General features: G+C 40.5%; 1 protein-coding gene across 1 annotated transcript in view; it reads right to left on the bottom strand.

Annotated features, from left to right (window-relative positions):
• Positions 1-26931, bottom strand: part of AGMO (alkylglycerol monooxygenase) — a 297295-nt gene that overhangs the window by 167901 nt on the left and 102463 nt on the right. Inside the window, exons 4-5 of the mRNA XM_004582474.3 lie at positions 17597-17700; positions 3749-3844 (exon numbers count right to left, since the gene is read on the bottom strand). Of these exons, the coding sequence (XP_004582531.2) occupies positions 3749-3844; positions 17597-17700 (200 nt within the window). The remainder of the gene's footprint in view (positions 1-3748; positions 3845-17596; positions 17701-26931) is intronic.

The raw sequence follows: 26931 nt of genomic DNA, 5'->3' as shown, positions 1-26931 counted from the left end.
CTTAACATTGATCAACAAACATAGAAAAGCTAAATGCATGTAAAGCTTCCAGTGTCACTCAATATTAGGAAAGTAATATGACAAAGAAATCACTCTGCTTTTGCATTAGAATGAAAGAAGTCAATGCTATGTCACACTCCGTTTCTTGTCTCCCAGCCACACCATCCATTCCTCCCAGGGGAACACAGATGGTGGATAATGCATGCACAGGAATTCTATGCACAGCTGAACATATAAAACATGCAATGCTAACCTTATGTTTACATAAATAATAACACACAGTTTATCCTATTGTGCACCTGATTTATCTGGAGGTACGTAACTATAGTAGTGTAGGAAGAAATCGCTCATGATATTCATACTATTCGTAGAATGTTTTCCTTAGGAATTTCAATTTGGCATTATAAAACCCATTAACTCATGTGTTTCAAGTCTTCAATACCAAAGAATTAGTTCATTTTACTCTTACAACAAATTTTCTGCTCACTTGTTATGTGATATGCATGAGACAACATGATAGACAATTTAGGGGAAATTGAAGGTAATGATAATGTTGCTATGACTACTGTGCTTTAGCAACTCAACTAATTCTGACGGAACAACTAATGCTTCAAAGTGTTTCCGTAGTTAATAAGTTAAAGCTTGCATTAAAAAAAAACATTTCTTACTATACCTACAAAAATTACATGATAAAATAGGTGTTATAGACACTTCAGATCAATGAACAGTGAACAAACAGAAATGGGGTCATAAAATTTAAGTATCAACGTACTGTTCCAGGCCAAATATTTTGCATCTTGGAAAAAGAGGTTATCAAGAGACATATCTTTTATCTAACCAGCTCAAAAGCAAACAAACTCTCAATACATTTTACAATTTATTTTGCAACCCATTTTTTTCCTCTCACACCAACAGCAGATTTAGGTTTTTCTTCCCACTGTGCATCCTAATTTCATTGATTTAGAGAGAATCAACTCTTCTTCAGGTTTGAATAATCATGACTCCCTAAACCTGGCTCGCCTGGTTTTTAATAGGTATTAGAAGTCATACTTGCATTAAGGAACTTATCAGGCCTTTTGGCCAGTGCAATCATCATTGCAGCTCATACAGAATTTCTGTGAGTGGAGTACCAAATTTTCTCTCCACCTTCAATAGTGCACTGAATAGGGATAACACATTTTATAGTTACACAGTGTATTATTTCTATGATAAATGACATCACTTTCAGAATGTTACAAATTTTTTTTCACTTCTAAATTTGTGTGTTTAATTGAAATCATAAGGTACGAGGGTGATGCGAAGGCTGAATGTCTAAATCCTCGCATTGCAATCGCCTGGATCCCATGTGGACCACGGTTTATATCCCAGTTGCTCCATTTCCCATCTAGTTCTCTGCTTGTAATCTCAGAAAGCAGTAGAGGATGGACCAAATCTTGGGACTCTACACCTATCTGAGAGACCCAGAAAGCACTCCTACCTCCTGGCTTCTGATAGGCTCAGCTCTGGCCATTTTGGCCATTTGAGGAGTGAACCAGCATTTTTCTCTGTGGAAGAATGACTTTCCAGTAAAAATAAATCTTAAAAAGAAAAAAAAAGAAATTAAGTAAAAGTAAGGCAGGTACATCACAAGATAATCTTTAAAAATGTGTAAGTCTCCTCCCCACAGTCCTCTTCTATAGGTCCCCCTGTCTCCGAAAGCAGCCATGCTACCAATCTCTTGATTCCCCCTCCTGAACAGCTGATATTTGCAAATAAATGGTACTATACTGCATATGATAAATCAATAAATATGCATCATCATGAGAACCTTAACAATGTCTTCCCAGATAATAATACTTAAAGTTGCAGGATGTGTTTCTTTTCTAGCATCCTTCAACTGTGGCAAATACGTATGATTAAAAGCTCAGGCTGCTCCAGAAGGTTCCTGGCAGTTCTAATTCCCATCGTGCATAGGACAATGGCAGTTCCCCAGGATGGATTAAATATGTGGGCAAGAGGAAACTGAGTCCTGGAATGCAAGGAAAAGAGAAACAGGTGGACAGACCAGGTGTGCCTGGCTTAGCCTGTGTGTTCACGTATGGGCACAGTTTGTCTAAGCTGCACTGTTTTTCACAGGAATGTACAAGCAGACCATGTTAAACAAAATTAGAAGACCCGGATGGGGTTCCAAGGCCCTGGCTTTAGCCTGGCCTTTTGGAGAGTGAATTATTTCATGCTGAATATCTGTGTTTCTGCTTCACTCTGCATTTCAAATTTAAATAACCAAAATAATTTTCCAAAAAAAAAGGAATTTTTCTATGAAAACAGATTTTTTGTTGTTGTTGTTGATTTCATGTTTTTTTTTCTGAAAAATAAACTTACTTTTAATTCTGTTTTTCCACACATGTCTCAAAGAAGCTTGCTACTTTCAAAGGCGTGAAGTGCCACCCTAGCCAGGGAATTAACACATCACTTTTGAATTCATAATGAAGCCACCCAGTGGTGTGAGTCAAACAGGACTCAGATTCACTACCTATTTCCTCTGGCTTCAGGAGATGGAGCTTCGGCTCGGGGCGCAGTGGAGCACAGAAAAAAGGCAGAAGTGACTTAGGCACCATTGTTCCACATGAAGACTAACACCTGAACCACACGTGGCAAGACCCAGGGCAGTGCTGCTATAAAAATGTAAATCTCCTTTAACCCCTCCGTGTAAATCACCAAAAAGCTTCCCTCTAGTGATTTAAACAAATTTGGTCTCTGACCTCTGGAGTTAGACCCGGCCTCAACAACTCCTTCAGATGGCTGAGTACTGACTGCTTGATGCATGTCAACTATCATGAAACACAATAACATTTCGCAACAGATCGTCACATAAGGCCATGTATGTCCAGATGCAGGGCAACAGCCTCTTTATCCCAAGCAAATCAGTAGCATGACATACTGCAGATTAATAAAATAACGCATGCTGTTGTATCAGGCTTTGGCCCGTGATTTGTGATATTGTCCAACTACTTGCAACATCTGTCAACCCGCTTCCTATAAAAACTTCAAAGGCTCCCATAAATACCAGAGGTTTGAAAGGGCTCTCATGTGCACAACTCAGAATTGTTCTGGTTCTGTGCTTTTTGGGTGCTTAACAACAAGCCCAGTACAATAGTGCATAAAACTATCAGTTGCTTAATGATCTATTTGCAAGTCAGCCTTGGAGTCTGAGAATTTGAGAGGTTACTGAACCATGGAGTTGCATGGGAGCAGTCTTCTGGGTGAGGGGAGATCCTAAGAATTGACGGAACACCTTTCCATGCACTCTCAACTCCATAATTAAATCAAGATTTCCAGTCAAAGAGAACCTTTGCAAAATTCCTACAAACACGATTTTCAAGGAGCGTTCAGAAGGTCTCCCCTGACACTTCCCTATGTGTATACAATTTTTATCTCTAGATGGGAGTGAATTTCAACGTGTCTTGCTAAATGATGTTTAATAAACTGCAGCACAGGAAGACAGGGTATTGAACACAGTCTTCAACGTTTTGGTACTTCCTAGTTCAAAAATTCTTTTATTTAATTGAGACCAACTGGCCTCATTGCTTCTTATAAACTTTGCAATATATATTCAGGGGAAAAAAAAGAATAAAAAAGAACAGATGTTTCTTTTTAAAGAAAGCAGACAAAGATTTTTCTTACACAATAAATCAGCTGCTAGCGGATTTCCAGGACTATTGCTTCAGGCTATTTAGGTACAAACTTAAAAAAAAAAATAAAGTCTTACTTCTGTGTGGATCCAAAACTGGTAGAGGAGATTGAATTGCAGATGGACCGCGTAGACTGAAGGTGGGATGAAGAGAGCCAGGGGACAGTAGAAAATCTGAAAGACAATAATTTGAAGCCAATTTAACTGACACGTGTGCTTGCACACCATTGCTTCATTAATATTCATGCTTCTTCATTCTGTTCACGTGTCTCCACAAAACACTCGCTGGATTTTTTGACCTCTTTGATTTGGCAACATTCATCTTCCACATGAGGATGAAGGCCCAGGCGGATGGGGGCATTGTCCACTAGAAGAGTATTCAGTGCCGTTTTATAATATTTCATATTATCTATCATTCCCTTCATCTAGAAGGTATCCTGCAAGTAAGGAGAGTTTTCAATACACACACACACACACAATTTCTTCATACAGAAATTGTGGACATATTTTCTTTACCCTTTCAGGCTCACAGATTCTATACTACCACCAGACATTCTTAATAGCAAAATGAAGACGAGGGCTGAGGAATTGTACGTCTCAACTCGTGCAGCTGTTACACAAGGGGGCAGGTGAGTGTGCCTTGGTGGGAACAGCTTGCAAAGCTCCATCTTTCCTCATAGCCGGAAGTGCATCTGCCGTGGACACATGACGCATGCGTCCACTGCGGAGCGGTGAGAATCAGCCCCTAAGCACAACCTCCTGTGCCTTGCTAATCACTTCGATTCCCCACAGCTTCATGTTGGAGGGAAACATGGGCCCAGCACAGTAGCCTAGCGGCTAATTCTTTGCCTTGCATGCACCAGGATCACACTTGGGCACCAGTTCTAATCGTTGCAGCCCCGCTTCCCATCCAAATCCCTGCTTGTGGCCTGGAAAAGCAGTCAAGGATGGCTCAAAGCCTTGGGACCCTGTATCCGCATGGGAGACCCAGAAGCTCCTGGCTCCTGGCTTCGGATATACTCAGCTCCAGCCATTGTGGCCACTTGGGGAGTGAACTATCGGAAGGAGGATCTTCCTCTCTCTCTCTCTCTCCTGCTCTCTGTAAATCTGCCAATCCAATAAAAATAAATAAATGTTAAAGAAAAGAACAAATGATTTTAAATGAAATTGTTCACTTTATTTTGTTTCTCTAAAATTCTTACTTCTAAAAGGCTTGAGTTTTAAAAATGTTCCCTCTCAATATTGTAATTTTATTTTTTTAAGATTCATTTAGTTTTACTGGAAAGTCAGATATACAGAGAGGAGAGACAGAGAGGAAGATCTTCCGTCCAATGATTCACTCCCCAAGTGAGCCGCAACTGCCAGTGCTGTGCCAATCCTCTTCTGGGTCTCCCACGCGGGTGCAGTGTCCCAAAGCTTTCGGCCGTCCTCAACTGCTTTCCCAGGCTACAAGCAGGGAGCTGGATGGGAAGTGGTGCTGCCGGGATTAGAACCGGCGTCCATGTGGTATCCCAGGGTGTTCAAGGCGAGGACTTTAGCTGCTAGGCCACGTAGCCAGGCCCTATAACGTGCATTTTCATGCACTAGTTGAAGATCTCAAAAATGAGTGGATTTCTATGTTTGTTATATCCAAATACTATATTTTAATTTCATTTTCCAAGAAATTTCTGAACTAGCCTCATACAAGTGGGAATGAAATGAAGGGTCACCCTTCTCTAAAGAAAGACAGCAGCGCAAAAAGGAAGTTGCACAGATGAGTTGGTTGGACGTTTTGTAAGAGTGATGCTGCAATGCTGCCTGACTGACAACTGCTCTCAGCTTCCCCTTGCTCATCCAAGGACTGCACGTGCAGCTCAGGTGTCCACAAAGAAAAACACCAAGAACCAGGAGAGCATCTTGTTTGCTTAAAATCTCAAAATTAGTTGCTCAGCTACTGAACAGCAGGGCAGATGTTGCATCACAGCAGGTTAAACCACCCGTGGGAGAGGCTACAATCATTTCATGGTGTCAGTCTGAGTCCCAGCTACTCAACTTCCAATTCCAGCTTCCTGCTAACATGTGTGGGAAGCAGCAAGTTCTGGTGGAGTCAGATCCTTTCACCAGATAGGTGTAGGTTGAGAATAAACCAATGGATGTAAGATCCTCTACTGTCTCTCCCTCCGTCTGTGTCTCTCTGCCTTTCAAATACATAAATCAATCTGTTTCAAAAAATTACTGAGTCCGGTGTTGTGGTGGAGTGTAGAACCACTGCCTGTAATGGAACATAGGAGAACTGGTTGAGTCCAAGCTACTCTACTTCCAATCCCTGTTAATGTGTTTGAAAAAAGCAGCAGAAGATGATCTAAGTATTTGCATCTAAGCCTCCCACATGGGAGACCTAGAAGAATCCTCCGACAGCTTCTTATTTTGTCCTAGTATATCACAGAGTTGGAGCCATGGGAAGTAAACCAGTGGATGGAAAAAGCCTGTCTTTCTCTGGAACATATATATTTAAGTGCTGCAGAATAGTTCCATTTTCCTGGTGCAAACTAAAACCTAGGCTCTAAGACTGACAAACCACGGCTCCTTTGAGCCACCTGTGCCTGGTGGTTGGGGTGGTTGAGGGCATGCTCTGGGGGGAGTCAAGTGTCTTCACTTGCTAGGGGTACAAACTTTGCTTTGCTTCTGTGACAAAGAGTGATGAGGGTTTCAGCCCACTCCATTCTTATACAGACCTCAAGGTTGTTAGTTTTCCATGTCTCTGTTAATCCATATTTGTCTACATTGCTCAAACTCATGCCTGTTGAAAAACACACTTTGCTTATGTAGTTTGGCAGGGAATACAGTGTAATAAAAGCATCTGAGATTTCACCAGGATTATTATGCAGCTTTGCATGTAAGACAAAAAAAGTGTCCTACAGGAAGCTCAAACTTGATAGATTCCAAGCATTTCCACACTCATTATGAGAAGCTGATCCTCAAAATAACCACTTGAGAAGGCAGAACAAATATTAAGAGGTTTGTTCTGCATCCAAGCTCGCTAAAAACATTGTTTCAAACAGGAGAGTCTAAGAACTACAGGAGGCTGCAGCTGTGGATTTTTTTTTTAAAGATTTCTATTTTATTTGAAAGGCAAAGTGACGGTGGGAAAGAGTGAATGAGAGAGACAGGAGGAGGAGGTCTTATACATGTTGGCTAACTGCCCTAATTGCAGGGCTGGTCATGGCAGGAACTTCATCCAGGTGTCCTAAGATGGGTAGCAGGAGCCCAAGCCACTGAGCTGCCCCCGTCTGATTTCCCAAGCTCATTAGCAGGCAGGTGGCTTTGAAATGGAACATTTAAGGCTCTAACAAATTTTCTCCGAAAGAGATGCTCACTTCTCATGCAGCAGCTTAACCCACAGAGCCGTAATGCCACCCCCAATGCAGTACTTACAGCTAATCAATTGTCCTTTGAAGTGTCCTACATATAATAGATATTTTTAAAGGACTACACTCAAAATTTTATGTTAACATGTTCTTTAACTTATCATAGCAAAGATTTAAGAAAAGCTTTAAAAACTCCATGTTATGAACTGATGGTTCTGCTGATGCAGTATACGCTTTCCCTGTTTAGACTGCTACTATATTATACGCATGTTCTGCTCATTCATATAAAACGAATTACCTGCCAACACAGAGAATGCAGCAATTTTATTGAATGAGAAACACAATAAAATGAGACAATTTTTCTTCACTGACTCGATGAAACTAAGCACATCTATTAATTGGTTATGTTGTTGAATCGGATTTTTCAATACAGTTTATTGTTTATTGTTTCGTATCGATCATCATATTCCTAATAGTCAATAAATTCTATATATTGTATTTTAGAGATTAGAGGCAGTTAGATATATTTGACAAATTAAAATCCATTTATACATGATAACTTTTTCAGTTTCACATAGCCCTTCACCTCATTAATTTAACAAAACATTTGCATTGTCACATCTATTTTGATAATCAGAGAACTTCTTATTCATCACGTGACAAGCTCAGTAACACTACATCAGGCATGTTATGTCAATCAGGCATAAAGAGAGGGAAATAGGGCCCAGCGGCATGGCCTAGTGGCTAAGGTCCTTGCCTTGAACGCCCCGGGATCCCATATGGGCACCGGTTCTAGTCCTGGCAGCTCCACTTCCCATCCAGCTCCCTGCTTGTGGCCTGGGAATGCAGTCGAGGACGGCCCAATGCATTGGGACCCTGCACCCGCGTGGGAGACCCGGAAGAGGTTCCTGGTTCCCGGCTTTGGATCGGCGCGCACCGGCCATTGTGGCTCACTTGGGGAGTGAATCATGGGATGGAAGATCTTCCTCTCTGTCTCTCCTCCTCTCTGTATATCTGACCTTTCTAATAAAAATAAATAAATCTTTTAAAAAAATAAAATAAAGAGGGGGAAATAGAATTCACCTCATTATTCTTTTTTTTTAAGATTTTGTATGTATTTATTTATTTTTAATGGAAAGGCAGATATACAGAGAGGAGGAGAGACAGAGAGGAAGATCTTCTGTCCAATGGTTCACTCCCCAAGCACCTGCAACGGCTGGAGCTGAGCCAATCCAAAGCCAGGAGCCAGGAGCTCCTTTGGGTCTCCCACCTGAGTGCAGGGTCCCAAGGCTTTGGCCGTCCTTGACTGCTTTCCCAGGCCACAAGCAGGGAGCTGGATGGGAAGCAGGACCGACCGCCGGGATTAGAACAGGCGCCCATATGGGATCCTGGTGTGTGCAAGGCCAGGACTTTAGCCACTAGGCTATCATGCCAGGCCCATAAATTCACCTCATTATTCTTACACCTCATTGGTCAATATAAAAATAATAAAATACATTAAATACAGTGTTTTTGCAAGAGTTGCATGTGACTTAAATATTAGCAAAAGAGATATTAGTAGAGGCCTTGACAAAGTTTAGAAATTATCTCAAAGACAGGAGTGTTTAAGCTGAATCTTGGAATCAGAATAATTAGAAGCTACAGCCTGTATAATGAGGAGTTGAGACATTACAGCCTGAAAGACTGAGAAAACAGGTTGCTAAATTGGAACAACTATGAAATATATGAATGATGAAATTGGAGAGAGACGAGGGACCAGATCTTGACTAGCTCTGCATTTGATCAGAGTGGTATTCTTTTGGGAGTTTAATATTGGAAAATGGAGAGTTCCTTTAAAACATGCTAAAACCGTGAGAAAGCTGGAAGAACTGAATAAAGCTAAGAAAACCACCCAAGATGAAGTGACACTATCAAAAGTCCAAACATTGTATTCCTGAAGGCACAGAAAAAGATGCCTTGTTAAAAGATGTATTCAATAAAATAATGAATGAAAACTCCCCTAACATGGAGAAAGAAATGGGAAACCAGATACAGGAACGGCACACAACCCCAATAGACTCTACCACAAGAGATCCTCACCTTGAAACATCATAATCAAGCTCTCTTCAGTTGAACAGAAGGAAAATATTTTGAAATATGCATGTGAAAAAAACCAATTACCTTATAGAGAAACCCATATCAGACTCACAGCTGACCTCTCAGAGAAAGCCTGTAGACCAGAACAGAATGGAGTGACATATTCCAGATTCTAAAAGAAGACAACAACAACAAAAAAAAAGGTGTGGGAGCCCAGAACAACATACCTAGCAAAGGTTTCCTTTGTATCTGAAAATGAAATAAAATACTTCTAAAACAAACAAAAACTGAAAAACTTCACCTCTATCAGACCTACTAATTCAATTGTTGCTTAAACTTGTGCTACAGGCAGAGGAAAAGAATAATACCTACAAAATCCAAAGGCAGGGTGGAAAACATCTCCGTAAAACCACAGAAGAAATCCAAACACTGGCAAACCAGGATAGGGGGCGGGCCTGGTGGAGATTATTGCGGGTCGCCCCGACTATGCTGCAGCTCCCACTGGTTGATGTGAGGGCCGAGTATGTGCTGGGTAGAACCAGGCTGGACTGCAACACCCACTGGTTCCAGTGCAAGTCAGGACTGAAAACAGAACCAACCCAGCAATTGCAACTACCAGCTGATCAGGGGCGATGGGCTGTGCCAGGCCCTGTGGTTGCTAGAACATACATGAATCTGGTCTTGGAATCCCTCAGAGTTTCTTTGGGGATCTCCTGAATCGAACTGCTGGGCTCAGAACCCTAGCCGAGAAAAGACAGAAGAAAGAACAAGTCAATCAACCACCTCAGCTATACATTGGCAGCGAGAACTGGACAAATGAAGACTATATGATGGACTGTATCAATCAGTGGACTCTGCAATGACCTCATCAAGCTGGGAGTGGCGAAAATGGCAGCGATTCATAACTGGAGAACTATTAAAACCACTTGGGGATGATCGCAGCTATACGTTTGCAGTGAAATACTGGGCAAACGGAGACTCTATGATGGACTATGTCATTCAGTGGATTCTTCAACGACTTCATTGTGTCTGGAGTGGCGAGACTGGCAGTGATTCATAACTGGTCAACTATCAAAACCACTTGAGCAACAATCTCAGAGCATGCCTCACATCCGGGACCTGGGGTGGGTGGGAAACTGGGTAGGGCTTCTCCCTCATTACCTCCCTTTACCTTAGATACATGAAGGAAAAAATATGGAAATAATAGTCTTACCCACTTTCCCAAAGCCCTTGAACTTTTTTACCCTAATTAACTATGTAAACATTGTCAAAAATATAATAAAAAAAAAAACAGGCTAAAGTGACAGGACCAAATCACTTCCTTGCAATATTAACCCTGAGTGTAAATGGCTTATAAAAATCAGCTTTGCACGGATAAAGGACCCAAATCTGAACCCAGATATCATCAAACTGCTAGTGGAAAACAGGAAGCACTCTATTCCAAAGATTCAGGCCTGCAAGCCAGCCCCAAGGTCACCCTGGGTGAGGTGGGGGTGCTCTTTGGCCATGAGAAGCACCAGAGACAAGCTGGTGAGGAATGTCTGCTTTATTACGCAGGTTACAAGTTTTAAAGTGTAAGAAAGGGGAGGGCAGGAAGGAGTCTTCCAGCAGACCCTGCCCAACAAAGACACTGCAATTGGCTATATGACAAGTCTATTTCCCTTAATCTTCCAGTCATGTCAGAGGTCATGTTCCACGTGTATTTCCCTTGACCTTCTAGCCATGTTGGAGGTCACACTCCGCGTGTAGGCCTGACAGCTGTGTCTCAGGCCATAGGGAAGTAAGCTTTAGGCCACGTCCATCACCAGGCAGTAATAAGAGAACTAAAAATTGATTCATTGTATGATTCAGCTATCCCAATCCTGGGAATATATTGAAAGTAAGCGAAATGTGAGGATAAAATATTGACCTGCAATCCTATATTTAGAGCAGCACAATCCACAATAGTAATGATATGGAAATGACCCAGATGACCTATAAAAAAGGAATGGACAAGGAAACTGGGGTACATCTTCTGCATGAAATACTACTCAGACACTAACAATTATGGGATTCTACCATGTGCACCAAAATGGCCCTATCTGGAGCTAATTATGCTCAGTGAAATAAGCCAATTCTAAAAGGGCAGACATCATATGTTCTCTCTTACATAAATCAACATTAATGCAAAATACAAAACAGTGTGAAGGTAAACAAATATGTACATACATTCTCATACATAAACAGTATCATGCAGACCAGCATACCATGAATTGAAGACATATTGCACTATGCATCTCTGTTCCCAAATAAGAGGACTCCCAATAAAAGTTTAATATACCTTGACTATATGATGCTAACCCATCTACCATTGTCTTTACGTAAATGCCTTGATTTAGTTAGATAGCAGAAGGTTGGACTTGTGACTGCTATTAAAGGACTATACTATCAAAACAATACAGGGGAAAATGTGGGGGAGAGGATGGGGAGAAGGAAATCCTTATACCTACAAAATGGTATCGTAAAAATTAATAACAAAAAAGTGTAGAAAAGAAAAAAACAAACTTCAAAAACGTGCTGTAGTTTCAGGTAATTATCCTTCTTCATGCTGCTCCAGAGACCCTTTGATCAATGCCTATTGATCATTCACATTTTTATCTGGACAAGACGTAAAATCAAGTTTAGTTGTTCTTAAGACAAGGCATGGGCAGTTTTCTTTCTTTAACGAATATGATTTAATATTACATATTTTTCTAAGTATGTATATTGAACTGAAAATCAGAGTTTCACAAAGCAAGGGGGCAAGTGGCTCTTGTGTTTCGTGATCTTCACGGTTTTGAGGACTGCTTAGGTATCACATAATGAGCTCTTGGATTCGGGTCCCTTTCATAGAGTGAGATGAAAGATTTGAAGCAGAAGACCATGTGTGTGATGTGTCGCTCTCCTTGCATGATTGCAATGGGCGATGTGAGTTTTGATCTGAGATGAGGGTGGCCAAGTTTCTCCCTCTAAAATTGTCATCACTACTCCACTCATAAGTGAGAGAAGAAGGGCTGACCAAGCGCATCTGCACATCCACAACGTATAGATACATCACAGCATTTACATACCTATAATGCATATATATACATCACAATGAATAATATTTGAAATTCCTTAAGGGAAATTGGCTTCATGTATTTGACCCCATTTATTTATTTATTCAACTATTTGTCTACATAAAAAAGTTATTTCAGAGGTATTTATTTCATACTTTGGGTTACATCACAAACTATGTCATATATTTTGCCAGTAAGCTTCAGATTTCATTCCATTAGGAGTTCTTTAGGTGAATTCCAGGGGCTCTCTGACATAACTATCCTTTTACCTTATATGTCATCTTATAACTGTGCTTCTTATACAGAACTAAAGCATTTATACATTTTATCTACAATGCTACAAGGAAATGCTCAACTTCTGACATAATTTATAATGTTATAAATTGCATAATGTGCATGGGTAAGCATATTTCCTTTTTTGCAAGGTGAATAGGCTATTTTCCTTAAGGAATTATCAAGATATGGAAGCAAAGATTGAAACCATGTTAGAAAAAATACATTCTATTATATAGGAAATGAAATAGTATTGTATCAATTGGAGTTCTTTGGAGTGAATAGCATCAAACTTAAAATTGGCTAGAAATGCAACTACAAAGATTAAAAAATATGGGAAGTTGAAATTGAAACTTTAACTGTTTTAAATGACATAAATACCACCTGAAGTTTTATAGCGATGTTAAAGAAACACATTTTGAGCTTAACTTCACTTTTCATTTGACAAATCAATTTTCTCTTCAAAAACATGACCTATTTTCTCCTTGTTCTAAAACCCATTACTATGTTGGTAACTGCCAAATTATAGGAATTATGGAACCGCATTGGAGAAGAGACTCGCTCAAATGCCTCATAGAAATTGGCAAGACTCAAAATATGCCCTTTGATTTTATAGTCGAGAAAGACCTATTCCAGACCATGAACCAACACAGACCCTCAAACTCTCCCTCTGATCTTCCAAGGGTTCTCTGGTTGAGAATGCGTGTCGAGATGTAACCACCATCTGACATGTCCTACCATAGGCAACCCCATTCCCCTGTCCCAAGATAATAAACCTAATTACATGGCTTTCTCAATGCTCATTTCCTTATTCCGGGCATTTTTCAGTGTCTCTAACCAAATGGCATGAGATTGCAAAGACAACTGATTCTGGTGTGATGTGTCTATGAACTCGCATTTGACTTCAGTTTCCCCTTGTCTGTGCTTTGCATGCCTTTACCTGGAAGAATTAATCCAGGGTGGAGGCTACTATAAACCAGACTCCATAATCTGGACTCTACTCTGACAACAAGTACCCTCAGGCTCTATAGTGGACTCAGCTGACACTCAATTTTGTGTTCTTTAAAAGACAATTTTTCTTTGGTAATTCCTCAGTAAAGAATACAACAACAGGACTGATTTCCATGGAGTCAATTCAGATACAGTTACATTTGGAACATTCTTCCCTACAATGGGGTTGTTGAAGATTAGAGTTACCTTCAAGCAAAAGAGAAATACATCAAGTCTGGACACTTACTCCAGTCAGACCTGTATTCAGTCCATTTTATTCAGGATAAAAACCAGCTAGACTTAAGGCAGTCATTTCTTAATAAGCCAGAGCGAACAGCCCTCGGCTGGTTCCCTCCATTCACTACGCCCAATCCTGAACTATATAGAGCTTCATTTTTATCCAGATCAAAGCAAGTTTATTCCTTTTCCTTACATATCATTCTGGATTTCATGGTACCTTCCATTTTCAAAATCACAGTGTGCAATCACAGCACTTAGGAGTCCTGAATGGGGCCTGATTAATAGAATCATGATCGAGTATAATTTGTTGAGTTGTGGTAATAGCAGAGGAGGGTGCCCTCCGCCACCCTGCCCCACTCCATTCTGATGGTTGTCCTTTCAAAACCTGAAAAAATTGTAGAATACAGCAAGGATGTTGAATGAGGCATTGAGGATCTGCTGCTACAGTTCAGAGGCTGCTGGGAGGCCACGGGCGAGTGCTCGGCCCTCAACTCCCTGCCATCTCTGATTTTATGACTTCTGGTTCCAGAACTAGAAGACAATAGCTCTCTGGTTTTGCAAGACACTGTAGTGTGTGTGGCACCTAGTTACCACAGCCCTGGCCAATGAATAGAATCTAGACTATAAATCTGTGTGATGGAGGGATCCAGACAGATTACCTCTTTGACCCAGTCCATTCCATGTGTGAGAATACTTCACAAACTTTGTGGAGAAATGATTTTTTTCAAAGATCTATTTACTTTTATTGGAAAGGCAGATATACAGAGAGAAGGAGAGACAGAGAGGAAGATCTTCCCTCCACTGATTCACTCCCCAAGCGCCCGCAACAGTTGGAGCTGAGCCAATCCGAAGCCAGGAGCCTCTTCCGGGTCTCCCACACAGGTGCAGAGTCCCAAAGCATTGGGCTGTCCTTGACTGCCTTTCCAGGCCAGAAGCAGGGAGCTGGATGGGAAGTGGAGCTGCTGGGATTAGAACAGGCGAGCACATGGGATCCCAATGCATTCAAGACGAGGACCTTAACCGCTACGCTATCACGCTGGGCCCGAGAAATGAAATTTTAAAAAGATAAGGCTACTTTGATTAAAAAAGTATTGAATTCCGTACATACTGTTTTAATAAATTGTATTTTAATGAGTTTTTAAAAAGTCCTTTGAATGTGTGCTATTTAGGTTAGCACACGAAAAACTATTTAACAATTTCCAGGTATCTGATGCAAAGCATTTGGCTTTGCTACTTACTAGCTAGGGAATTAACATATCCAAAATTCAGATCTCTGCTAAAAATGACGTTTGAACTAAAGAGGCAGTGGTTCATTTAAGAGGCTTTAAAATACACTATAGATGAAGAACAATAGTGATAGAGACTTGATGAGGAGGAATTAGCGTACCTCTGTAGCAGCTGGAACCTGGAGCCTGAGTTCAACTTCTAGCCCCCCACCACAAACGTGCAATGGAAACCACATACAGAGCTACAATTTTGGATTGAAAATTCTAGCAGCTCCTGCGTATGTCGGCCACAGTGAAGGCACTCAGTGACCCATATCCAATAAACTTTGCCTGAAAACTCTCCAGAATCAGACATTATGTTTAGTTTGTAAATAGATCATTGATTTTACATATAGTATTGAGAATAAATTAAAAACTACTCCCACGTCAGTAACCTCAACTTTCCAGTGCACTGTCTAGCATGAAATGTACTGTCGTGCAGTTTGATAACCAGTAGGAGTTTGGCAGGGATGATCTCAGAAAAGAGAGGTCACCAAACCCATTAGGGTTGCTCAATGGCCTGAAAGAACTTTATACTTAAATGGTTTTTCTGATATTTGCTTTTCTTGGTATTTCCTTAAATGAGGACTATTTAGATGCGCTGATGTACTGCGTTAATGGCAGTTAACTGTTACACATCCCGTGTTCTTTCCATTGCCTCACATGTCTGCGCTGATGCAAATGCCTCACTAGTTTTGTTATCCTCACTTTTTAGCGTGTGTCAATGTTTGCTGTTGTGTTGTCTCTACAAATTTGCAATTTGTCAAAATCTTTGCATATTTGAAGTAGCTTGCTTTTCCATAGAAACTTTAGTTAGTTTTTTCTTCTGTTTCTGTGAGGAAGGATATTGGTATTTTCCATAGAGCTTACACTGAGACACAGATCATTTTGGGGAGTATGGACACTTTAACAAGAGTAAATCTTCAAATCTAAACATGTGAGATTCCTCCATGTACTTGGGTCATCTTCAGTTTAGTTCATTGAATGAATTTACACTTTTCAAAAGTAGATCTTTCAATTTTTTTAACCAAATTTACTACTAAGATTGTTACTTTTTTTTTCCTCTGAAAGCCTTATTTATTTATTTGAAGGGCATAGTTAAAGAGAGAGGATTGTTATTTTTACGTTAATTGTTTTTAATTGAAAGTATTTTTTTAATTTACTTTTCAAAAAAAAAAACAATGTATGTGAATGTAGAGTACTCATTTTTCTAAGTAAATTTTCTATCTTAAAATTCTATCATAAAGATTCCTACTGAAAATTACCACATAAAAACTAAAACTATGAAATGTTTAGAAGAAAACATAGTGCATTATTTGGAGGAAAATATTTACTAATCATATATTAGATAGAGTACTAATACCCAGAACTCAATGTTCAACTCAATGTATAACTCAAACTATTGAGAACCAAACAGGTCAACAAGAAGCCCTGTTTTAAGATGGGCAAAGGACTGGGATACTCATTTCTTAAAAGAAGAAATACAGTTGAGCAACTGACACATGAAGAAAAAATCTCACCATTTCTATCTTCTGAGAAATGAAAATTAAAACTTCAATGTGCTATCACCTCACACCTATTAAACTGGCTACTGAAAAAAAAAAACTCAAATGTTGAAAAAAATTGGCAAGAACATGAGTAAGGTAGAATATACCATATGTACTCAAAATAATTGAAATCAGTAATTTTGGAGAGATGTCTGCAGATTCATACTCATTGCCATGTAATTCACAATGCCAAAACATGGAAATAAACACGAGAAGGTTGATAGGTTTTGATCGTGTGCCATGCACCCACAACAGCATCCTTCATAGACTTCAACAGCCGGAAAATACCACTTTCGATAAAATGGGTGAAAGCAAAGTCCATCATGCTCAGTGCACCAGGCCGCACACAGTGACACACCTGGATCTGTCACGTGGACGCTGTGCAAATCTAACTCACGGAAGCTGATTAGAATATCTGCTACCAGAGAAACGGTAGGAGAGGTGAGACACAGATCAGCACATGGGAGACTATCTTTGGGAGGAGTAAATTCTGCTGTCCCCTCACACAGCAAGATGATCATGGTTCATATTATGGTTAAGGAGAATGCATGGCATAGTTCAAGAGGGACACAGGAGAGGGATCTGAATGTTTTCATTACAAAAGCATGATCATTGTTGAGGACATGCATAGAGCAGATATCCTGGATCATTCCACAACATATACATGTGTCAGAGCACCATGTCATGCCCTATAGATCAGTATAATTATCGTTTATCAGTGAAAATGATCAAAAACAAAGGAATCAGAAAGGTTTTATTTGAAGATGTGGAAATGAAGTAAAAACTGCATTTCAAAGTTTCTAATGAGTTCCCTGCGTATATAAATCTGACTTTAGATATTCTGCCAACATGTCAGTTTTCTAGTTTTCACATAAACAAAAAACAACCAGCATTTTCTCACACTGCTCTGTATCTGCTAGAACACATCACTTGCTTCTTGTGTGGAGGGCTTTAGTGTGAAGAAACATTTCCACATCTGGCCTTACAGAGAAGGAAGTGTTTTCACAATCCACCTTCTATTAGTTTATTTGCAGCAAAGAAAAAACGAGTTGTGACTTCAAAAATAAATGATAGCCTCACAGTTACTGGATTTCACACAACTTCAACTTACCCAAGAAGTGTATATCTGTAAGACGGATTGTCTCAGTGCAGTGGATAGGTTGTAGTCTTCGGAACTGTGATGCGCTTGGTGTCCAGCCCACATGATATTCACCTCTGCAAAACACGGAGTTTGGAATGACCATGAGAGGAAGAATAAAGCAACCTTCATTTGCAGTTACCTGTTCCTGTGCTGAGTGAGCAAGAAAACTTTGAAACATCTCTGAGAAAGATAGCCAGTACAATTATAATTAAAATAAGCCACCTCCAATCATCTTTGGAATAGGGGAGTATATAAATTACAAATAAATATAAAGCGAGAACATACTCAGTAAATATGTCAAGTGCAAATCGTATAACTAGATACCTCCAGCGAGCCGAAATGATTTCCAAAATTTAACAAACATATGACAGATCATAAAACTAAGCAGAAATGTTGTAACAATGTAATCAATGAATAGTAATGATGTTTCATTATATGATAACATATGTCTAAGTAAAGATGAATTTTATGATGGGAGAAATTGTTATATAAATTTTGGAGTGAAATACTATATAAAATATATCCTGGCTTTTTCAGAAGCCTCAAAAACCGTATGCTGAAATAAAGAACACCACATGATAACATTTTGTCCCTAAGATTTAAAGTTTCTTTTTTGTTTTCAGAAATTCGTTAGCTGTCCTTTCTGGATGTGAGCAAAATACTATACCATTTCTAAAGCTTGCCCACATAATCAGTGCTTGTCTTCCTAGAGATGGAAACTGGTTATTTCTATCAATCATGGCAGATTGCCTTCATGCTGCCTTACAAATTATGTGCACGCAGTAGAATTGCTTATTTTTTTCTACAATAACCATGAGAATACAATAGCCACCTACACAGAGAGAAGTGCATAAGTCATTCCTTATTCTGCCCACAGTTTTTCATTCTGTTGAAATGTTTTATTCCCTAACAGTATTACAGATCAAAATGCCATTATATTCTACTCACTTTGAAAACATGTATGTCCTAATGTAAACTAACATGTCTCACTCTGTTGCCACATATTTAGAAGATGAAATTGAGCATGTAACAGGATCAGAGTGTACTTGATAGTAAAGGCAAAGTGAAGTCTTCTGATTTGAATGAATGGAAATGAGACTGTATCATGCAAATATCAGTTGATAGATCTCTGTAATAGCCACATCCGATAGCCACCATGTCAGCAGAATAAAACATGTGGTGCGAGTCAGGATATTTTGTTGGTGATTGTTATGAAAAACCATGTATGCATATTCATGTGTTCAATGTGGTTAGATTTTTTTATCAGTTAGAAATTGGACAATCTCTGTGGAGGGTTTTCAAGAAAAATTGATAAAAACTGAAAGATTTGCATGAACAAATGCTCTCATAGATACAAGAAAGTTCTAAATCTGTATGCAAAAGACAATTGGGAACAGGATTAGAAATAGCCCAGTCATATTCTATTTCTATCAAAGTCATATATCTTTTCGTGGGAAAATGTTTTCATTAACCATTTGCTGGCATGTAACTTCGATGCAGGTTATTTAATGTTTTAAGCATTTTAATCATTGCTAAGAATCATATTATATTTAGGAAACTGTTCTTATGTAAATTACAACTACTTCACTACAAGGATCTCTGTAACTAAGCAGGAAAAAAAAATCTTTGAAATGATCTAGCACCTAGTTGTCTGGGTTCATGGTTTGCCTGTATGGCTCTGAGAAACACACAGAGGTTCCAGTAGCACTCCGTGTCTTCAGTTAATGCGTAGAAATTTTTAAAGAGGTAACCAATTGATTAATTGCTTAACCACTGAAAGCCATTCATAAATTTAGCCCTGGAATTTATCTAAACACCGTTTTATTTTTAGAACACGCCCATGACTAAAGATTTCCGAATCTGTGCTTTAAATATTTTAATTATGAAACAAAATGCTGTCTCCATTTTGGTAATTTTTAGGATTTATTCTGAAAACTTTTATGCAGAAATGAACACATTGGGTTGCGGATCGGATGAGCTGTTCAGATGCGGTTTAATCAGAGGACAACAGAACATATCAGGGTTACTTCCTGTTACCCTCCACAGAAGCTCAGGGGTGGAACAAACACTGCACGAGGGTGGAGGTTAAAGACCTGTCTCTCCAGTTGTTTTAAAAGCCTTTACTTCCCATCACAAACTGTGTGTAACACAAGCCTTCCTTCAATGAAGTACAGCTGTGAAAACAGGGTACAGTAACAGGATCCTACTGCCTAACTCTGTCACTTTCCAGAATTGGGAGAAAACAAAAAGAAGAAGGCATTTTTTCCCTCCATCACAGTCTATATTCTGGTTATGAGAAGTAAATGATTTTCAAAAGTAGTCATAAAATTCATTTTACAGAAAAGGGCTCCGAGAGTTCGTTGTGAACTAGGTGAGGAAAAGTTAACGTCGCATTTGTGTGTCTTCCCTATCCTGTGAATTGAAACGCGCATTCGAAAGAATGAAAATGCAAAGGAAAAAGATGGAAGGAAAGGAAAAAAAATAAGGAAAAAGGAAAATTATTCAGAATTAGCTTATTTTCTTGAAAAACAATGAAAGTACAGATTGTATTCAATCAAGCTATAGTGTTTTTCCTATAAACAACAAATTATAGGAATTATTTATATGATTGGTTCTTAGGGCTTTTCCATGTTTTACTTAGAAATAACCATGTTGTGTTTGAGTGTTAAAAACTTAGATTTATGTGAAATCATTAATACACTGTCCACTAACTTATTTGCCCAAATTCAATGTTCTGTTTTTATCTATGTTGTATTCTTGGATTTGTTAATTTCTTTTTTAGTATTTCTTCTACGAAGGTATATGTCACCTACAATAATATTATGTCACCTTTTAAAATTTTCAGTTCTGTGTGTTTCCAGCAAAGTAGTTCAACCATGCAATTGCCACCACTCCAAGACACAGAAGGCTTTGCTCACCCCAAAAATCCCCCTTCCCTGCCCTGACCCCCACCTTTGTAGCTGTGGCCATGGACCAGATGGCGACATCCTGAACTTTGAACTGAAAATGCAATGGGATGGAACTTTGGGAGCCTTGGGAGAGGTGAGCGTCTTCTGAATGAAGAGAAATATGAGTCTCTAGGGTTTTCAGGGACAACAAGCTTTGTGAGCACTCGGGCAAAATCAGTCCACTGATATTTATGCTTTCTAGGATGGTCTTCCTCTGAGCAAGAGCTAGATTTAGTGGCTCCCTTCCTAGGAGCAGCCTTTGGACCCAGGACATGAGGCTGTCACTCCTGATGCTAGGTTACGAAACGACAGTAGCTTGTATCTGAGGAGCTCGGGCTCATTGTCCTACCAAGGCTCTAATAAACCACCTGTCAAGGCCTGGCAGCGTGGCCTAGTGGCTAAGGTCCTCGCCTTGAATGTGCCAGGATCCCATTTGGCTGCCGGTTCTAATCCCGGCAGCTCTACTTCCTCTCTGTCTCTCCTCCTCTCTGTATATCTGACTTTGTAATAAAAAATAAAATAAAAAATAAAAATAAATAAATGTGCCAGCTGTCATTTTGGGGAATGGTGGGATGGGGCACCGGGGAGGCCTCTGGTCAATCAACCAGTGAGCCTGGCAGCCCCTTCTCCCCAGGTGAATCTTCAGATAACATGGCATCCTGTTTGTCTCCTTTTGAAAGGCCTTGAGCCAGTTCTGATTTCTGACCCTTAGAATCCGGGACAACACAAAGATTCCTTGTTTTAAGTGCCCATTTGCTAAAAAGACAGCATATTGATTTGTTTTTTTTTTTACTTATAGTTTTACTTGATGGAAAACATCTCATAATCTGAGTTACACAGCATGCAGTTTTTGCATTTGGCTTTTTGTGTTTCATTTAGTGTGTACCATTTGAAATTCCTCCATTTGATGCCTTTTTTATGGCTGAGTCATATTCCATTGCTGTGAATGTACCATGGTGCACTCATAGTTTTAATCTGGTGTCCTGGTACATACACACTATTTTTTATCCATCCACCGTTTAAAATAAATATCTATTGTGTCCATTTTTCAATAAGTGTAAATAAAATTTCTATTAACATTATCATTAAGGTTTTATATGAATCTAGATTTTCGTTTGGTAAATGCCATTTATTTTTCAGAATCATCAAGCTGCATGGTATGTTTACAATTTGACTTATTACAAAACTAATTTGTTTTCAAAATAACCATGAATGTTTGTATTTACCTGCAGTTTGTGAGAGTTCAAGTGACTGTACATTTCTGGCAGCCCTTGATATCATGAATTCTGCTGTTTCTATAATTGATAGTCATTGTTATATGCATGTGTAAGTGTCGTCGTGTTGTGAGATCTGTGAAGAGGCAGTTAGATACAGGCAGATAGAATTTCCTGCTGCTGGTTTACTTTCCAGATGCCCGCAAGAGCACCAGAACTGGGTCAGGCCAAAGCCAGGGGCTGGGAACTCAATCTGTCTCCCATCAGTCACAGGGTCAAATTACTTTGACTCAGGCCACTGCTTCCCAGGGTGTCCATGAGCAAGAAGCTGCATCCAGGAGCTGGAGCTGCCCATTGACTCCAGGCACTCTCATACAGGAAGTAGGTCTCCTAATCAGCAGCTTCATTACTAGGCTAAATGTCCACCTCATGATACTGAAATTTCAATTCATATTGCTGTAGTGGCTAATGACAATAATTATCTTTCCGTATATTCATCTTCCACCTGTATATCTTGTGTTTCAGGTTTTCATTCAAACTTTTATGTCCAGCCTTTTTTTTAAATTATTTATTATTTAACTTCATTAATTACATCGTATTATGTGACACAGTTACATAGATACTTGGGTTCTCCCCACCCCTCCCCAAACCCTCCCACTATGGTGGATTCCTCCACCTTGTTGCATAACCACAGCTCAAGTTCAGTTGAGATTCCCCCATTGCAAGCGTATACCAAACATAGAGTCTAACATCTTATTGTCCAGTCAAGTTCAACGGCTTCGTAGGTATACCCTCTCTGGTCTGAAGACAGAGCCAGCAGAGTATCATCCCAGTCAATTGAAAGCTCCAACATACCATCAACAAAAATTTACATCATTATGGAATTAATTGACATAGTAATGAGTAACCAATATGTTAAAGATAAAAGGCAACCCACAGAATGGGAGAAGATCTTCGCACACGACATAGGTGATAGAGGGCTGATCTCCAGAATATACAAAGAGCTACAAAACAACCAAAACGTCAAAACAAACAAGCCACTCAAGAAATGGGCACGGGAAATGGGCAAACACTTCACAAAGGAACAAACCCAAATGGCAAATAAACATATGAAAAAATGCTCAAGTTCCCTGGCAATAAGGGAAATCCAAATTAAAACATCAATGAGGTACCACCTAACACCAGTAAGACTGGCCCACATGAATAAAAGCACCAACAACACTTGTTGGCGAGGTTGCGGGGAAAAGGGAACCCTACTTCACTGCTGGTGGGGCTGCAGGCTGGTACAGCCTCTATGGAAATCAGTATGGAGAATATTCAGCCTTTTTTTTTTAAAAGATTAATTTGTGTATTTAAGGAGCCAAGTGACACAGAGGTGAGACTGCTTTTTGCCAATTCAATCCTGGGTGCTTGTAAGAAACATGGCTGAGTGGGGTGGGGAGAACCCAAGTACCTATGTAACTGTGTCACATAATGCAATGTAATTAATGAAGTAAAAATAATAAATAATAATAAAAGAAAGAAAGAAACATGGCTGAGTGAGGTGGAAACCAGGAGCCAGAAACTCTACTCTGGTTTCCCACATGGGTAACAGGGGGCTGATGATCTGATCCGTCTGCCCTTGCCTTCCTGGGCGCACTAGGAGGATATCCAGATTGGAAATGGAGTAACTGAAACTCAAACCTGCCCTGCAGTACGTAATGCTGGGATTGCAGGTGGGAACTTAATATACTGTGCAACAATGCTGGCCCCTGTATCCTTCTCTCAGTTGGGTAGTTTTCCTAGAAAAGTTTTGAGATACATTTACATATTCTGCATGCATGTCTTTATTATATGTATAGCTTGCATATATCTTATCCCATGATGTATTGTGACTTAGATTTCATATGAAAAACAAAAGGTTGAATGTTTGATAATTTTAATTTACACAATTGAGAACGGACTTTGTAGTTTGTATGTTTTAATGTGAAAGTTATAGTAGAGAAATTTTTCAGAATAGTGAGATTCTATGGGTGTCCAGAAGCTGTGCCTATTTCCCACAAAATGAAAAAATAATTTAAATAAGTTTCTTGTCTCTTATCTGGTCAACTGTAGAAGGAAGGACATGACCTTTAAATTAATTTAAGACCAGAAAAAAACCTACACAGAATTTCCACAGCTTTATGCGTCAGCTATTTAATCATCAACATTTTCCTTGCAATGGTGTTGTTATCTTTGCTGGCAATCAGAAAACTCTTCAGTTCCTGCAGAAGTGTTTCTATAATATTCATTTCAAATGCTAGTGATGCGTGGCACTATCAAAGCATGTTAGTAACACTTTGCACAGCACAAAGCACGTTGTACACCTAACACAGGATGTGTGTCTTTCATTCAGCTCTGCTATCATACGATGCCTGAGACTGGGTAAAATATACAAAGAGAAATGTATTTCTCATAGTTCCGGATCATCAAAATGCAAGATTGTGGTGACAACAAATTGCAGCTCTGTCTTTTTCCTTTCAAGATGGTACTTCGAGTGCTGAGTCCTCCTAAGGAGAAAAATACCATGGCCTGCACAGTGGAAGGTGGGACATCCATTGACTCTGCCCAGTACTTTGTGTAGTGGCACCAGTCCGTTCATAGAGGCATGGCCTTTGTTTCCTGATTACCCACACTCACCCATTTACTCCTACCTTCCACACTGCAGTAATAGTGATAAACAGTTTATCTATCTACAAATTATGGAGAGAACAATGATATTCAAACTTTGGTAGGTGTTTAGCACAGCCATTAAGACACAGGTTAGGAAACCCGTGTCTGATCCCAAAGGGGCTAGGCTCCATATCTAGATGTTGTTTGGGAGACAGCAGGTGGTGTGCTACCACTCACTGGGAGAGCTGTTCTTCTGCACCCTCAGACAATCTGGGTTTTTGGAAGTGAATCAGCAAAGGGCAGCTCTCTCCATCTCTCTGGCTCACTCTCCTCTCTCAAATTAATTTACTGATTAATTTTTGTTAAATTTCCTTTATTTTTATTTCAAAGTCAGATATGCAGAGAAGAAGATCCCCCATCGATTGATTCACTACCCAAGCAGCCTCAACAGCCAGAGCCAGGAGCTTCTTCCAGGTCTCCCAAGTGTGTGAGTGGGCCTTAGGCTATGGGCCATCCTCGGCTGCTTTCCCAGGCCACACACAGGGAGCTGGATGGGAAACAGGGCTGCCAGGATTAGAACCAGAACCCATGTGGGATCCCAGCGATGCATGCAAGGCAAGAACATTAGCCTGTAGGCTACTGTGCTGGGCCCAGACCTGATGTTTTCATTTTTTTGTTATTAGTATTATTTTATTCTGCTGATCTTTACAGAGTTGATTAGTGTGCAAAGAATCAAGGGTTACAGGAAAGTGGGTAAGACCATTATTTCCACTTTGTCTCTTTTCTTCCTAATCTGGGCAAAAACAGGAGATAAAGGGTGAAGCCCCACCCAGCCTCCCAACCATCCCAGGGTCCTGGATGCTCTGGGGGTCCTGTTCAAGTGGTTTTCATAGTTCAACATGAACCATGCTGTCAATCTCACCATTCCAAGCATAATGAAATTTCTCCAGAATCCACTGACTGACATAGTCCACCTTAGAGTCTCCATTCGCTCAGATTTTCTCTGCCAACACGTGACTGGTATAGTTGATCAATTGCTTCTGTCCTCCATCCTCTGTCGTGGTTCCAGGTGTCCTCTGTAGGCTCCAATGGACTGCTGTATCCTCCATGTGCACATGGATTTGCTGTCCACTGCTTTGATTCAGCCACTGAGGAGGCTCAGCTTTGACATATGCACTTCATGGTCAGACCATGGAACCTGCACTTCTCTTCATGGTTGGGGTTCTGAGTCCAGAGGTTCAGCTGGGGAGCATCCCCAAAGAAAATTCGTCTGAGATGATCCCAGACCTGATTCTTGTGTGTGCTTGCCAGTACAGTCTGGCACAATCCGTCGCCTGAATCAGCTTATGCATATGCATGTGCATTGCAATTGCTGGATCAGTTCTGTTTCCATCTCCGTCTTCCACATGAACCAATGGGTGTTGCAGTCCAGCCTGATCCTGCCCACCATATACTCGGGCCTCACAGAAACCAGTGGGAGCTGCAGCCTAGTTGGAGTGACCCACACTAATCCCCACCAGGCCCGCCCCCTGCCCTGGTTCCCATGCCTGTCAGTATGTATGGCAGACTTGTCCTGTCTGTCTCACATCCCGTTCAGCTCTCATACATGTCAATGAGCACTGAAGCCTAGTTTAATTCAACCAGCCCCACTATCTAGCCCACAAATGTGCCGGTGGGTGCCACTCTGTCTAGTCTTGCCTGCCCTAGTCCTGGTTCTCATGCTCACCAATGGGAATGGCAACCCAAGAAGAAGGTGCCCACTATTTCCCTACTGGGCTCACTCCCACTCCTGGATCATGCACTCTCCAGTTGGTTCTGCAATTTAACTTGACAGAATTTGCTCCCCATGCTGGAATCTGCCAGTTGATGCTGCGGCAAACCCAACCAGCTCACACCCACTCTGGCTTGTGCATTCACCAGTAAGAAAAGTCAACCCAGCCTGGCTTTTCCATGATCCAGCTCATATGAGGCCCACAGGTGTTGTAGCCCTCCCCAGTCTGGTCTTCCCCATCCCAGCTCTCACATTCTCCAGCGGGAGTGGTGGTCCTACATGTAGGGGAGCCATACCTAGCCCCTCCTACTGGGTTTGCCCCCTCCCCCATGATTCCCACATGTGCTGGTTGGGTGCTGCAGCCCAGTAGGGCATGGTCCACCTCAGCTCAGCATTTACCATTGGGTGCTGTAGCTTGGCCTGGCCCAGCCTGGCCCACCAAGAATTCCAGCTCATGCTGATGGGGGCTATAACCTAGCCCAGCCCAACCAACACCTAATCCCAGCCCTAATGTGTACATTGCCAACCACTTTATGAATCGATCCCAGGCCATGCTACATTATCACCTAGACTTGTCTTTCCCTCAGTTGATGCTCATCTTTCCTTACCTACAGGCCTCTGCTAGAGCATCCTGACATAGTTCTGATGATTATAGCACTATCTATAATAGTCGAAGTACAACATCAACCAATGTTTCCACCGAGAGATAAATGTAATATGTAGAAATTGTTGTGTATATAC

This window comes from Ochotona princeps, chromosome 20 (genome assembly GCF_030435755.1).
Source record: "Ochotona princeps isolate mOchPri1 chromosome 20, mOchPri1.hap1, whole genome shotgun sequence".
Lineage (NCBI taxonomy): Eukaryota > Metazoa > Chordata > Mammalia > Lagomorpha > Ochotonidae > Ochotona > Ochotona princeps.
Note: the sequence above shows the minus strand (reverse complement) of the source record. Positions and strands in the feature narration are given on the sequence as shown.